Source organism: Schistocerca nitens, chromosome 9, assembly GCF_023898315.1.
Source record: "Schistocerca nitens isolate TAMUIC-IGC-003100 chromosome 9, iqSchNite1.1, whole genome shotgun sequence".
NCBI classification, from domain to species: domain Eukaryota; kingdom Metazoa; phylum Arthropoda; class Insecta; order Orthoptera; family Acrididae; genus Schistocerca; species Schistocerca nitens.
Window position 1 is genome coordinate 24,443,676 of NC_064622.1, and position 14,301 is coordinate 24,457,976.

Genomic DNA, 14,301 nt, shown 5'->3' on the forward strand with positions numbered 1-14,301 from the left:
CTTTCGCTTTTTTTCCATTTCCGTTTTTCCCACATCACTGATCTTTTTTAGCCCCTTCCCACAGGTTTTAACGTCATTATTTCTTCGTCAGACAATTGTTGGCCTCATTTTCACAATCTGCCATCACAAAACCACTCCTTTTAATACATTTACACGCAGTTTTTTTAAAATTTTCCCGAATTGCTCCACCCTTTAACGTGTTTTGGTGGCAACACAACCACATAACCTTTGTGCACATCGTTGTCTACCAACCCTAGTTCACCACAGGATCAACATAGCCCAGCCATAACCAACACCTTTTCGCCTTTTTTCATACCAGATCTCCAGTTGCTTTCTAGTTCACCTTATCTCTCTTATTGGTGGGTTTGATGTGGACGGACGTGTGAACCTGGCCATTGGACAGATGGAGGTCAACGTCAAGGAAAGTGGAATGTTTCCCTCTATTATATTCATATCATTAATTTGATCCCAACAATTACGTTTGTTATTGTCACTGTTGCATCTCGAAATCTTTCCTGTCATATTATTTTCTCTTTCAGCCTCATGTTACACTTTCCACCTTCTAATACCATGTCACCCTCACAACACCTCCACAGCAACCCCATTAAGTTTTATTTACATTCCCTCCGCAAACATGCCTTTGCCCTAGCCAGATTACGCTCCCATATTCTATTTTCTCAGGCTTGTCTAACAATTGGCATTATCCCCAAAGGCCTCACACATAAAGTTCCCATCTCTGGCTGTAATCCTTCTTTCCATCAGTCCCTATACCAGTTCCAAACTGAACAATCCATTGCCCTCACCCACCTAATCCTTCACCTACACATCAACTTAGCCAATGACCACACCCGTCAACTCCTATCCTTATTAAAGTCCTTAATCTTTCCACTCCCACATCCACACCAGCTGTTCAGAGCATCCTCCTACAGGCCAACCGCAAATTAGAACAGCATGCCACCCTCCACCTCAAAAAACTATCCAATCTCCTGGTTTCCTACCTCCGGAAAGGCAACTCACTCACCCTTCACAACCTTTCCAGCAAACCTCAACCTCTTCTCATTACACACAAACCCAGTCTCTCCCATCTACTCAATCTCCCACTTCCAGCTCCACTCCCTCCAAAACCTCAAAATTCCAATCAACACAATCTGGAACCACAACACCCTAATTCAGTAGTTAACCTTTCCTCCAAACCTCTCTCCCAATCCGAAACCTCTGTCCTATCCAAAGGCCTCACACCAGCCCCACTCCCAGATTCAACCAAACAGCCCTCGTCAAAGATTTACTGTCCTACTCTCGTACTTTCTGCTGGAAATATCACTTTGCCACGAAGAAAAATGATCCTAGTCCTACTCCCAATGATCCAACTCCCCAGGACACTATCCAAATTGAACCCTGCCTGGAACAGTTCCGTCCTCGTCGCAGCGGGACCCACCTCCTCTTCCTCAAAATCACCCTCTCCAAACCTTCCAGGAATTTATGACTTCCAGCCTTGCATCTCAATGCTTCTTAAAAAACCTTCATCCTACTCCCAACATCACCACTGCTGAAGCCCAGCCTATCCATGATCTGAAAGCTGACCGATCCATCGTCATTCTTCCGGCGGACAAGGGTTCCACGACCGTGGTTCTTGATCGTCGGGAGTATGTGGCTGAGGGACTGCGTCAGCTTTCAGACAACACCACATACAAAGTTTGCCAAGGTAATCCCATTCCCGATGTCCAGGCGGAGCTTCAAGGAATCCTCAGAACCTTAGGCCCCCTGCAAAACCTTTCACCTGACTCCATCAACCTCCTGACCCCACAGACACCCCGCACCCCTACCTTCTACCTTCTTCCTAAAATACACAAACCCAATAATCCCGGTCGCCCCATTGTAGCTGGTTACCAAGCCCCCACAGAACGTATCTCTGCCTACGTAGATCAACACCTTCAACCAATTACATGCAGTCTCCCATCCTTCATCAAAGACACCAACCACTTTCTTGAACGCCTGGAATCCTTACCCAATCTGTTACCCCGGAAACCATCATTGTAACCATTGATGCCACTTCCTTATACACAAATATTCCGCACGTCCAGGGCCTCGCTGCGATGGAGCATTTCCTTTCACGCCGATCACCTGCCACCCTACCTAAAACCTCTTTCCTCAATACCTTAGCCAGGCTTCATCCTGACCCACAACCTCTTCACTTTTGAAGGCCAGACATACCAACAATTAAAGGGAACAGCCATGGGTACCAGGATGGCCCCCTCGTACGCCAACCTATTCATGGGTCGCCTAGAGGAAGCCTTCTTGGTTACCCAGGCCTGCCAACCCAAAGTTTGGTACAGATTTATTGATGACATCTTCATGACCTGGACTCACAGTGAAGAAGAACTCCAGAATTTCCTCTCCAACCTCAACTCCTTTGGTTCCATCAGGTTCACCTGGTCCTGCTCCAAGTCCCACGCCACTTTCCTTGACGTTGACCTCCATCTGTCCAATGGCCAGCTTCACACGTCCGTCCACATCAAACCCACCAATAAGCAACAGTACCTGCTTTATGACAGCTGCCACCCATTCCACATCAAACAGTCCCTTCCCTACAACCTAGGTCTTCGTGGCAAACGAATCTGCTCCAGTCCGGAATCCCTGAACCATTCCACCAACAACCTGACAACAGCTTTCGCATCCTGTAACTACTCTCCCGACCTGGTACAGAAGCAAATAACCAGAGCCACTTCCTCATCCCCTCAAACCCAGAACCTCCCACAGAAGAGCCCCAAAAGTGCCCCACTTGTGACAGGATACTTTCCGGGACTGGACCGGACTCTGAATGTGGCTCTCCAGCAGGGATACGACTTCCTCAAATCCTGCCCTGAAATGAGATCCATCCTTCATGAAATCCTCCCCACTCCACCAAGAGTGTCTTTCCGCCTTCCACCTAACCTTCGTAACCTGTTAGTTCATCCCTATGAAATCCCCAAACCACCTTCCCAACCCTCTGGCTCCTATCCTTGTAACCGCCCCCGGTGTAAAACCTGACCCATGCACCCTCCCACCACCACCTACTCCAGTCCTGAAACCCGGAATGTGTACATGATCAAAGGCAGAGCCACGTGTGAAAGCACCCACATGATTTACCAACTGACCTGCCTACACTGTGATGCATTCTATGTGGGAATGACCAGCAACAAACTGTCCATTCGCATGAATGGACACAGGCAGACAGTGTTTGTTGGTAATGAGGATCACCCTGTGGCTAAACATGACTTGGTGCACGGCCAGCACATCTTGGCACAGTGTTACACCGTCCGGGTTATCTGGATACTTCCCACCAACACCAACCTATCCGAACTCCGGAGATGGGAACTTGCTCTTCAATATATCCTATCTTCCCGTTACCCACCAGGCCTCAATCTCCGCTAATTTCAAGTTGCCGCCACTCATACCTCACCTGTCATTCAACATCATCTTTGCCTCTTCACTTCTGCCTCGACTGACATCTCTGTCCAAACTCTTTGTCTTTAAATATGTCTGCTTGTGTCTGTATATGTGTGGATGGATATGTGTGTGTGTGCGAGTGTATACCCGTCCTTTTTTCCCCCTAAGGTAAGTCTTTCCGCTCCCGGGATTGGAATGACTCCTTACCCTCTCCCCTAAAACCCACATCCTTTCGTCTTTCCCTCTCCTTCCCTCTTTCCTGATGAGGCAACAGTTTGTTGCGAAAGCTTGAATTTTGTGCTTATGTTTGTGTTTGTTTGTGTGTCTATCGACCTGCCAGCGCTTATATATATATATATATATATATATATATATATATATATATATATATATATATATATATATATATACAAAGATGATGTGACTTACCGAACGAAAGTGCTGGCAGGTCGATAGACACACAAACACACACACAAAATTCAAGCTTTCGCAACAAACTGTTGCCTCATCAGGAAAGAGGGAAGGAGAGGGAAAGACGAAAGGATGTGGGTTTTAAGGGAGAGGGTAAGGAGTCATTCCAATCCCGGGAGCGGAAAGACTTACCTCAAGGGGAATTCCCCCTGAGGTAAGTCTTTCCGCTCCCGGGATTGGAATGACTCCTTACCCTCTCCCTTAAAACCCACAGCCTTTCGTCTTTCCCTCTCCTTCCCCTCTTTCCTGATTAGGCAACAGTTTGTTGCGAAAGCTTGAATTTTGTGTGTATGTTTGTGTGTCTGTCGACCTGCCAGCACTTTCATTTGGTAAGTCACATCATCTTTGTTTTTAGATATATTTTTCCTACGTGGAATGTTTCCCTCTATTATAACTATATATATATATATATCAGTTGGTTTTACTGAGAAATTCATCAATGGAGTAGAAGGAGTTGGCCACCAATAAATCCTTTAGGCTTCTCTTGAACTGAGTTTCATTGGTTGTTAAGCTTTTTTATGGCTGCTGGGGAGTTATTGAAAATGTGTGTTCCTGAATAATGCACAGCTTTTTGTACAAGACTAAGTGACTTTAAATCCTTGTGAAGATTATTCTTATTTCTAGTAATGATCCCATGAATTGAGCTGTTGGTTTGAAAAAGTGATATAATTTTAATGACAACTTTCACTAAGGAATAAATATATTGGGAAGCCGTAGTTAGTATCCCTAGTTCCCGAAACAGGCTTCTGCACGATGTTCTTGAGGTCACACCACATATAACTCTCACTGCACGTTTTTGTGCACGGAAAACTTTAGCTTGGCTTGATGAATTACCCCAAAAAATAATCCCATATGACATTATGGAATGAAAGTAAGCATAGTATGCCAGCTTTTTCATTTTTATATCCCCTATGTCTGACAAAATTCGCATTGCAAACAGAGATTTGTTAAGATGCTTCAGCAGTTCTGTGGTGTGCTCCTCCCAGTTGAATTTATTATCAAGCTGTAATCCCAAGAATTTAACACTGTCCACTTCTTCTATCTTCTTGTCATCGTATGTCAGACTCATACTCGTGGGACACCCCTTACAAGTTCTGAACTGCATGTAGTGTGTTTTTTTTTAAGTTTAGTGACAAAGAATTGGCTAGGAACCAGTGATTAATATCCACAAATATTTTATTAGCTGATCTTTGTAAGACTACGCTTGATTTGCTATATATTGCAATGTTTGTATCATCGGCAAACAAAACGAACTTGGCATCTGGTAATGTTACTGATGAAAGGTCATTGATATACACGAGAAAAAGTAAGGGCCCCAAAATGGAACCTTGTGGGACCCCACATGTAATTAGTTCCCAGTTGGATGATGACTGATAGCTTGCTACATGTCTCTTTCCTAATAACACCCTTTGTTTCCTGCCAGAGATATAAGATTTGAACCATTTTGCAGCATTTCCTGTTACACTATAATACTCTAATTTACTTAAAAGGATATTGTGATTTACACAGTCAAATGCCTTTGACAGATCACAAAATATACCAGTCGCTTGCAATTTTTTGTCTAATGAATTAAGCACATTTTCACTGTAAGTGTAGATAGCCTTCTCAATATCAGAACCTTTTAGAAATCCAAACTGTGACTCTGACAGTATGTTATTTGAGATAAGAAGGTTATAAAGCCGACAGTACATTACTTTTTCGAAAATTTTTGAGAATGCTGGCAACAGTGAAATTGGACGGAAATTTGATGCTATTTCTTTATCTCCCTTCTTAAACAGTGGCTTAACTTCAGCATATTTCAGCCGTTCAGGAAATATTCCACTGATAAATGACTGGTTACACAGATAGCTTAATATGTTACTTAGCTCAGAATCACATTCTTTAATTAACTTTGTTGATATTTCATCATACCCACTAGATGTTTTTGATTTTAAAGATTTTATGATGGACATGTGCAACTATCTCATCCAATATCTCAGAGTTAAAAAATAAACGCCATATTTCTTCTGGGTCTGGATCGTTACCTAACTGATTGGCAGGATCTAACCATGATGACAATCTAATTTTTATTACATTTTTATTTGGTGCCTTAGTACTGCCATTGGGCACTCTGGAACTCCATCTGAAACAGTTCATCTTGCCATGATAAATTGTGTCAATTTCAGTGCCATCATTTTTCTTATTCTGAAGAGAGTCAACACCACCTCGTTGATTCTCGCACATGCAGAGAATATCATTCACATCTATTTCAGAATCACTGTCACTGTCTGAATCTGATTCGTGATCTTCCCCAGGAACATAAGAATCGTCTGAATGATAATCATCATCACTTTCTTCAAACTGCTCTAAAGCCACCTGCACCATTATTTTGCTTCTTTGTGACACACAGGGTATCCCTCCACTAGTAGCCATATACAAGTAATGAGATACTTGAAAAGTAAGGAGTATAACAGAAAGAAACTTACTCGCTTAGAGTAATATCCATCTCTCAGACAGAGCAAAAATCTTACTTCTACAGTAATATCCACCTGTGAGACAATGTAACTGACATTTGTGCGCGAGTAAAACAATACTATCATGGAAATGAAACAATGATGTCCACACAGTAGCAAGTTCAACTCACGAATGAAGCAAAGCTGAAATATCAGATCCAAGTAACAATGCATGTATGTGAACAATACATTGAAAGCTTTTATACCCACCTAAGAGACGGATGTTACCAACTGAGGGTTAATGTTCTGCCTCCAAAGCTTACAGTCTCTGATACATACAAGACTTCAGATTTGACTACTGTGATGTAATATTTTAACTATGCATTACAATATATTGACTTTTTATTGTATCTATGTCATACTGGAAGCTTTTTGTAATATAATGATTCTATCTTTGTTTGCTTCGCAATTTGATCCAGAGGGATGGCTGATTTCTCCTAGGTATTTAAATCTGAATAATTGAAATATATTGACAAACTGTGTAAACATAGGTTGTCCGTCTAGGTATCAAGGAAAACCTTCGTTTCTAGCTGATATTTCATGGAACTTTTATCTGTTGTTTCTAAAGATTGCTGGATTATGTGCATAAGCTACACATCATAAATGAATTTAAATTTCATTTAGTTTGCCAGTGGTTATTCCTTCTACTTCTTTTTCCTGTCTAATTACTTCTCTAGTACAAGACTGAATGCTAAGGGAGGCAGTCCCTGTTGGACCCTTGTTTTTGTATCAAAAGGTTCAGACATTTTGCATCGTAATTTAACTTTTGAACTGGTATAAGTTAATGTTTGTTTAATCAACAATATTGTCTTTCTACCCATTTTAAACTGTTCTAGTAGTGTACATCTATCTACTGAATCATATGGATTTTTGTAGAATATAAATGTGACAACCATTTGTCTGTCCAAGTGGTTTTGTAAGACTGTCTTGAGATTGAGTCTTTGGATCTATATTCCCTAAAATCTGCCTGATATTCACCAATTAAATGGTTTGTTTGTATTTCAAGCTTTTTAAGTATAATTTTTGAAAGAACTTTGTAAGTAACTGGCAGCAAAAAAGTCCCTCTCTAGTTATTTATATCAGTTTTATTCCCTTTTTTGTGAACTGGATGGATTACAGCATGCTGACATTGTTTAGGGATTCTTTCCTATAGCCAAATTGTTATGGTTATCCTGTCTCCCATTTCACAGTATCCCATAGAGTTTTAATCCTATTATCAGGATTATCAGTTTCTGTCAAGACTTGCATATTCCTGGATATTTTAATGACTTTCCTTAAAATGTTGTAGTATTTTTTGTAGAGTGCAAGTAATGTCAGATTTCAAATTATTCTGACCTCTATATTAGTTTTTCTTTTCCTATTACATAAAATTTTGATCTCTTTTGTTATCAATGACTAACTTGTTTTCTTAATAGAGTTTCTCAATAACTTTTAAGGATCTGGATATTTAAGGAAAGCTACTTTTAAATATTGACAAAAATTTATTGTGGAATATAGTGAATTTCACATTAGCATCTCTTTCTATATATACCTCTTTTAACTTATTATTAAAACATTGCACCATTTTCTCATTAATTAGCTTCATTATTTTATATGAACATGTGTCAGAGCTGTAAGGTGCTACATCATTTATTTCCATCAATTGTGCATCATGAACAGATAGTCCTTTAACACTTGAGTGCAAATGAATTTATTTCAGCCTGAACAACTGTCTAAAAAATGTTACCAGTCAGGGTCCTGCTGTCTGGCTGCACATGAGTTGGGAAATTTATCGCTGAAATCAGATTGCAACAGACAAATAATGGTTCCAGTTCATTTTTCCTGTCAGAGTCTTTTAAGAAATCTACACTGAAATCTCCACAAACTACTAACTGTTACCTCTTATCTGACAGATAGCTTCATAAAGCATTTACATTTCTCATAAACAGCTGAAAATTTTCTAGACAGAATCTGTAGAGTGTTAAAAGTCTTGGGCATCCATATAATACCCTGTGGGAGAGGGAGCAAGAACTGTGGGTAAAGAGTATTTTAATATTTTGCGAGATGAATGGTGACTTGTACGTAGCCATAAAAAAGTTCCATTTTGACCCAGTTAAAAACCTGTGTAATACTGACTTTCAAACCATTTCCCTGACAGAATAACACCTGACTACACTACATTATTTCCTTCCCCAGAGAGCTAGGGGCACGGGCAGCCTTGCCCCCTACTGTGCATACATTTGTGGCTACAATTACAAGCGAAGAATTCTGCAGTAACAACTCACTAGTACATGCTTTATGTTCTGATCCAAACAAAAACTGGTTGTATCAACATTTTTGACTTTGTGTCCACCTTTTCCATGTTCGCTCTACGTGAAAATGATGCTGACCTCTAAAGCCTTATGTTTAACTCCTCTATCCATGTGGTTACATTGCTTTCAGAGAGGCCCAGAATATATATAAATTTAGAATTTTCCAGATCTCCTAGACATACAAGAAGCTCATCTACTTTACTTTTGAGCGCCCTAATATTCTGGTGAAAAGAATTAATTTTACCTTATTTTAAACTGTTGCATATATGGTAGTCCTGTTCAGTTCTGTTTTCTGTCAGGACTTTCTGTCCATGACATGGCTCTAACCTAAAAAAATGTACCCCTCCGATTTCAATATTGTTGTTGTTGTGGTCTTCAGTCCTGAGACTGGTTTGATGCAGCTCTCCATGCTACTCTATCCTGTGCTAGCTTCTTCATCTCCCAGTACCTACTGCAGCCTACATCATTCTGAATCTGCTTAGTGTATTCATCTCTTGGTCTCCCTCTACGATATTTACCCTCCACGCTGCCCTCCAATGCTAAATTTGTGATCCCTTGATGCCTCAAAACATGTCCTACCAACCGATCCCTTCTTCTAGTCAAGTTGTGCCACAAACTTCTCTTCTCCCCAATCCTATTCAATACCTCCTCATTAGTTACATGATCTACCCACCTTATCTTCAGCATTCTTCTGTAGAACCACATTTCGAAAGCTTCTATTCTCTTCTTGTCCAAACTATTTATCGTCCATGTTTCACTTCCATACATGGCTACACTCCATACAAATACTTTCAGAAACGACTTCCTGACACTTAAATCTATACTCGATGTTAACAAATTTCTCTTCTTCAGAAACGATTTCCTTGCCATTGCCAGTCTACATTTTATATCCTCTCTACTTCGACCATCATTAGTTATTTTACTCCCTAAATAGCAAAACTCCTTTACTACTTTAAGTGTCTCATTTCCTAATCTAATTCCCTCAGCATCCCCCGATTTAATTTGACTACATTCCATTATCGTCGTTTTACTTTTGTTGATGTTCATCTTATATCCTCCTTTCAAGACACTGTCCATTCCGTTCAACTGCTCTTCCAAGTCCTTTGCTGTCTCTGACAGAATTACAATGTCATCGGCGAACCTCAAAGTTTTTACTTCTTCTCCATGAATTTTAATACCTACTCCGAATTTTTCTTTTGTTTCCTTTACTGCTTGCTCAATATACAGATTGAATAACATCGGGGAGAGGCTACAACCCTGTCTCACTCCTTTCCCAACCACTGCTTCCCTTTCATGCCCCTCGACTCTTATAACTGCCATCTGCTTTCTGTACAAATTGTAAATAGCCTTTCGCTCCTTGTATTTTACCCCTGCCACCTTCAGAATTTGAAAGAGAGTATTCCAGTTAACGTTGTCAAAAGCTTTCTCTAAGTCTACAAATGCTAGAAACGTAGGTTTGCCTTTTCTTAATCTTTCTTCTAAGATAAGTCGTAAGGTTAGTATTGCCTCACGTGTTCCAACATTTCTACGGAATCCAAACGGATCTTCTCCGAGGTCCGCTTCTACCAGTTTTTCCATTCGTCTGTAAAGAATTCGCGTTAGTATTTTGCAGCTGGCCGATTTCAATAATGCCAGTGATTTTACCTTGTGTGCTTATGCCCCCACCCCATCCCCTTTAAACTTTCTGCAAGATGCTCCCCCCTCCTATTCAGGCTTAGGCCACGGTCTATGTATCCCCATTTTCCAGTTGCAGCAGCAGGTACAGCACAGATATGAGACTTTGTTTCAGTCAAATGAAATACACTCAGCTCTTTGTTTTCATGACTGACAGTTCTATTAACTGAGGGCTGGTCATGGTTATGCAAAATCCCCATAAACCCCAAATGAGTGTGTGCTATTCCTGCTCCTATTTCCTGTGGGCCACTTTTAATACTATACTCCAGACAAGTTTGTTTCCTGCTCCTCTTTCCTTAACTACCCGATCCTCTTCATCAAAACCTCTGCACAAGGCCCCTATGTTCTCTGTCACCAGGGGAAGCCTGGCACAAGGTTTCATGATGCTCGTGATCTGTTATTCTACACCTAGCTTTTCCTGTAGCATTTGGCCTACACCCCTCATGTGACTCTACCTAGCAAAGGACTCTTTTCTTTTACTTGAATTTTCTACTGGCCTAGCCTTAAAGTTGTTACTGTGAGCCTGCTGCTCAACACCTTGCTCGAACACTGGTTCAGGATCTTCTCCTATTTAAGGTAACAAGTCAAACTGATTGCTAACTGGAATTTGAAATGTGATTTTCGAGGTTTCCTCCTTTTTTCGTATTGCTCGTTATCAAATAATAAATTTCCCTGGCTCTCATAATCTCTTTCTGCATTCAGCCATATAATTTAAAACATCTTATTTCTAATTCTGCCTGAAGTGCACAAATCTTTCTTCACTGTTCCACAATTCACTTGTCATGACACAATAATCTACAGCTCCATAGGAGAGCCTCATCTGATACTTTACTGGCTTTGCAGCTACAATTACCCCAATGAAACTCCAAATCATAGTCCTGACATAGAAAAAGAAATAGGCAGGGTCTATTATGAAGCTTGTGGGACATCCTGAAACAGTATTTTCCAGGCAGAATAATAATTTTCCCCTTTTATAGTAATAATTACTCTTTGTTTTCCGTTCCTCGAGTAGGATTTAATCCACTGTAGGGCACTTCCCACAATGCCCTACGCATCAAGTCCCTAAACAAGCAAGACATGGTTTACAGAAGACTTGGTGTGAACACAAAAAGTTTCTGCAACCTTATTGCTTTGGATAATCGTGTATATTTTCTCAACAAAATTGTTTACTGCCTCTATGTTGCTTCTTCCTTATTGAAATTGAACTGAGTAATTGGGACGATGGCATATTTTTCAATAAAATTTTACATTTGCGCAACAGCAACTTTCTCAAATATTTTTAATGTGACTGGTAAATTTGAGATAGGACAACAATTTACCATGACCTCTTGTTGGAGAATGGTCTAACTCTGGTATACTTCAGTAGCTATGGGAAGCAGCCTTCTTCAAAGAATTGGCTAATACTGAAGCTCTTGGGTGTGCAGTTATGTTGTGCTCTATTTTAACAACTTTAGTGGGTATACCGGAGTCACCCACAATAGTATTTGTTTTTTAGTGCTACAATTGCTTTTTCTTTGTCACTTGCCGAAAATTTTCTCTTTAAAATGAAAATCTGACTGGCAGTCGGAAGTTAATGAATTTCAGCCTCGAAATTCCTAATTACCAGTCTTCTAGTCCAAGTTTGGATGCACTTTCTCTGGCAAAAGCCAAAGAAAATATGGTGTGTCCATTACTTCGAATCCCTGAGCAGTTACCGTATTTACTCGAATCTAAGCCGCACTTTTTTTCCGGTTGCACTCGATTCTAAGCCTGCGGCTTAGAATCGAGTGCAAAGTATCTGGAAGTTGTGAAAAATGTTGGTAGGTGCCGCCACAACTAACTGCCGTCGAATATGTGTACCGCTATACAGGCATGCTTTGCAGGGACAAAGATAAGTACTGGCGCCAAAACCTCTGCGCCAGTAAATAAAAGGTAGAAGAATGTAAACATTACTCCAAGTATTGTTTCATGTTTGCTGATATCTCATTTAAATCCTGTCTGCCTAATAAACTACGAAACTAGAGTGAGACAGGAGCAAACGCAGAAGAATATACTTTTCATGTCATGTTTATATTCGTATTATTCTTATGCTGAATACTGATACAGTCAGAAATAAAGCACAGCAACTGACTAGATTTTTAAATCTAAGATGACTCTAATTTCTGTGCAGAATGTAACGTACTTAAGAGGTGTCTGCAAAGATTTTCAAACGGAGAAAAATTTTCGCTAAACTCTCGTTCAGAACATCGTCTATCATACACAGTCTTTTATTTAGTTCTTGTTGGTCATTATCAAAGAAAGGAGCAGTGTAAGTAACAACAAATAGCAGTCTCTTGACATTGTTTCGCTTGTGAGACAATTCCTCTTTTTTTATCGTAAGTGGCGATAGCGCGCACAAAAGCAAGCCATGCCGTGAGGGGCGACAGGTTGTAAACACTCATTATCAGAATGCGACGAACAATGTATTACACAGTACAGTAATGCATTTTCAGCTTAGAGTGACATAAACACCTATAACAAAGAGAACGGCACTTATCAGATCAAACCAAAATAAGCAATCGATTCAAACCAGACGTAGCACCTGAAAAAGGAAGGGTACCCGTATAAATACGGATGGTGCACCTGACACATAGCAATGGCTACTTGATAAAGCTTAACAGTTAAGATTATGACTCGAACCAACCTACTGTGGCTGTATCTTCATCCATTCGACCTAAATTGTGTCTCATGTAATAATGGGCCAACTTTGTTTCGATTTGGAGGTGCGGTTCAAATGGCTCTGAGCACTATGGGACTTAACTTCTGAGGTCATCAGTCCCCTAGAACTTAGAACTACTTAAACCGAACTAACCTAAGGACATCACACACATCCATGCCCGAGGCAGGATTCGAACCTGCGACCGTAGCGGTCGCGCGGTTCCAGACTGTAGCGCCTAGAACCGCCCGGCCACCCCGGCCAGCTGGAGGTGCGGCCTAAAACTTTTCTCTCCCCTTGAATTTCGAGTCTCAAATTTCAGGTGTGGCTTAGATTCGGGATTTTTTTTTTCCTCGATTTCGAGTCTCATTTTTCAGGTGCGACTTATATTTGAGTGCGGCTTAGATTCGAGTAAATATGGTATGTTTCTGAATAACCTGAGCAAGGAATTATATCATGGAGCCTTAATTAAGTGTGCTATGAGAATGCATTACAACATAAAATTCAAAAATAATGTGAAAAAAATCAAACTGTGGAAATTTGCATTAATGTTTCACTACCTTTCCAGGTAATTGACAAAAATTTTCGTACCTTTCTGAAGTAGTTACTTTTTATACTTATGTTGATTATTAATATTCAGTGATTAATGTTGCAGGGGCGGCAGCACCTGGAAACCCACAGTGACACCAGTGGGACCAACACCTCCCGTAGGAGCTCACCCTGGGCCCGTCACCAAGACATCACTTGCTGCCCGCCCCGCAGCTCCCGCCACACGCATTGGCGGTGCACACAATGTTTCTGCAAGGCCTTTTGCTCCTCAGGTGAATGGGAATTAACCAGTATACCCAGATTCTGGCAGCAGTTCATTTGTAGTAGTACTAGAATGTATGTTCTTGTGTAGTTGGAATGAAGAAATCTTCCAACAGAAGGAAAGGTGTATTATTTTTAACTGAGTACATAATATTTCAACTGTGTGACCTGCAGCATCATTTCTTTTCTGCTCTCTGACATGTTTATCTAATATGAAGCATGTTTTATTCTATTTTACTCACGTGGAATGTTTCCCTCTATTATATTAATATTATTATCACATTTTGAAGACTGTTTACAAATTCTATGCATAAATTTCCATATATTTTATTCTCTTCATTGTAATTACCATTCAGAATCTCACCAGTAAGTGAATTACAAATAGTTTCTCCTGTAGTAGGTATTTTTGTGTCTGCTGTTGGGATGTGTTCAATTTTTATACAATAATATAATGGATATGTTT

At 40.4% G+C, this 14,301-nt stretch overlaps 1 protein-coding gene across 4 annotated transcripts in view; it reads left to right on the plus strand.

The window, feature by feature from the left end:
• LOC126203983 (PDZ and LIM domain protein Zasp-like) overlaps nt 1-14,301 on the plus strand; it is a 300,443-nt gene that overhangs the window by 205,373 nt on the left and 80,769 nt on the right. For all 4 annotated transcript variants that reach the window (XM_049938409.1, XM_049938408.1, XM_049938410.1 and 1 more), the window contains exon 3: nt 13,684-13,849. In XM_049938409.1, coding sequence (XP_049794366.1) covers nt 13,684-13,849 — 166 coding nt within the window. The remainder of the gene's footprint in view (nt 1-13,683; nt 13,850-14,301) is intronic.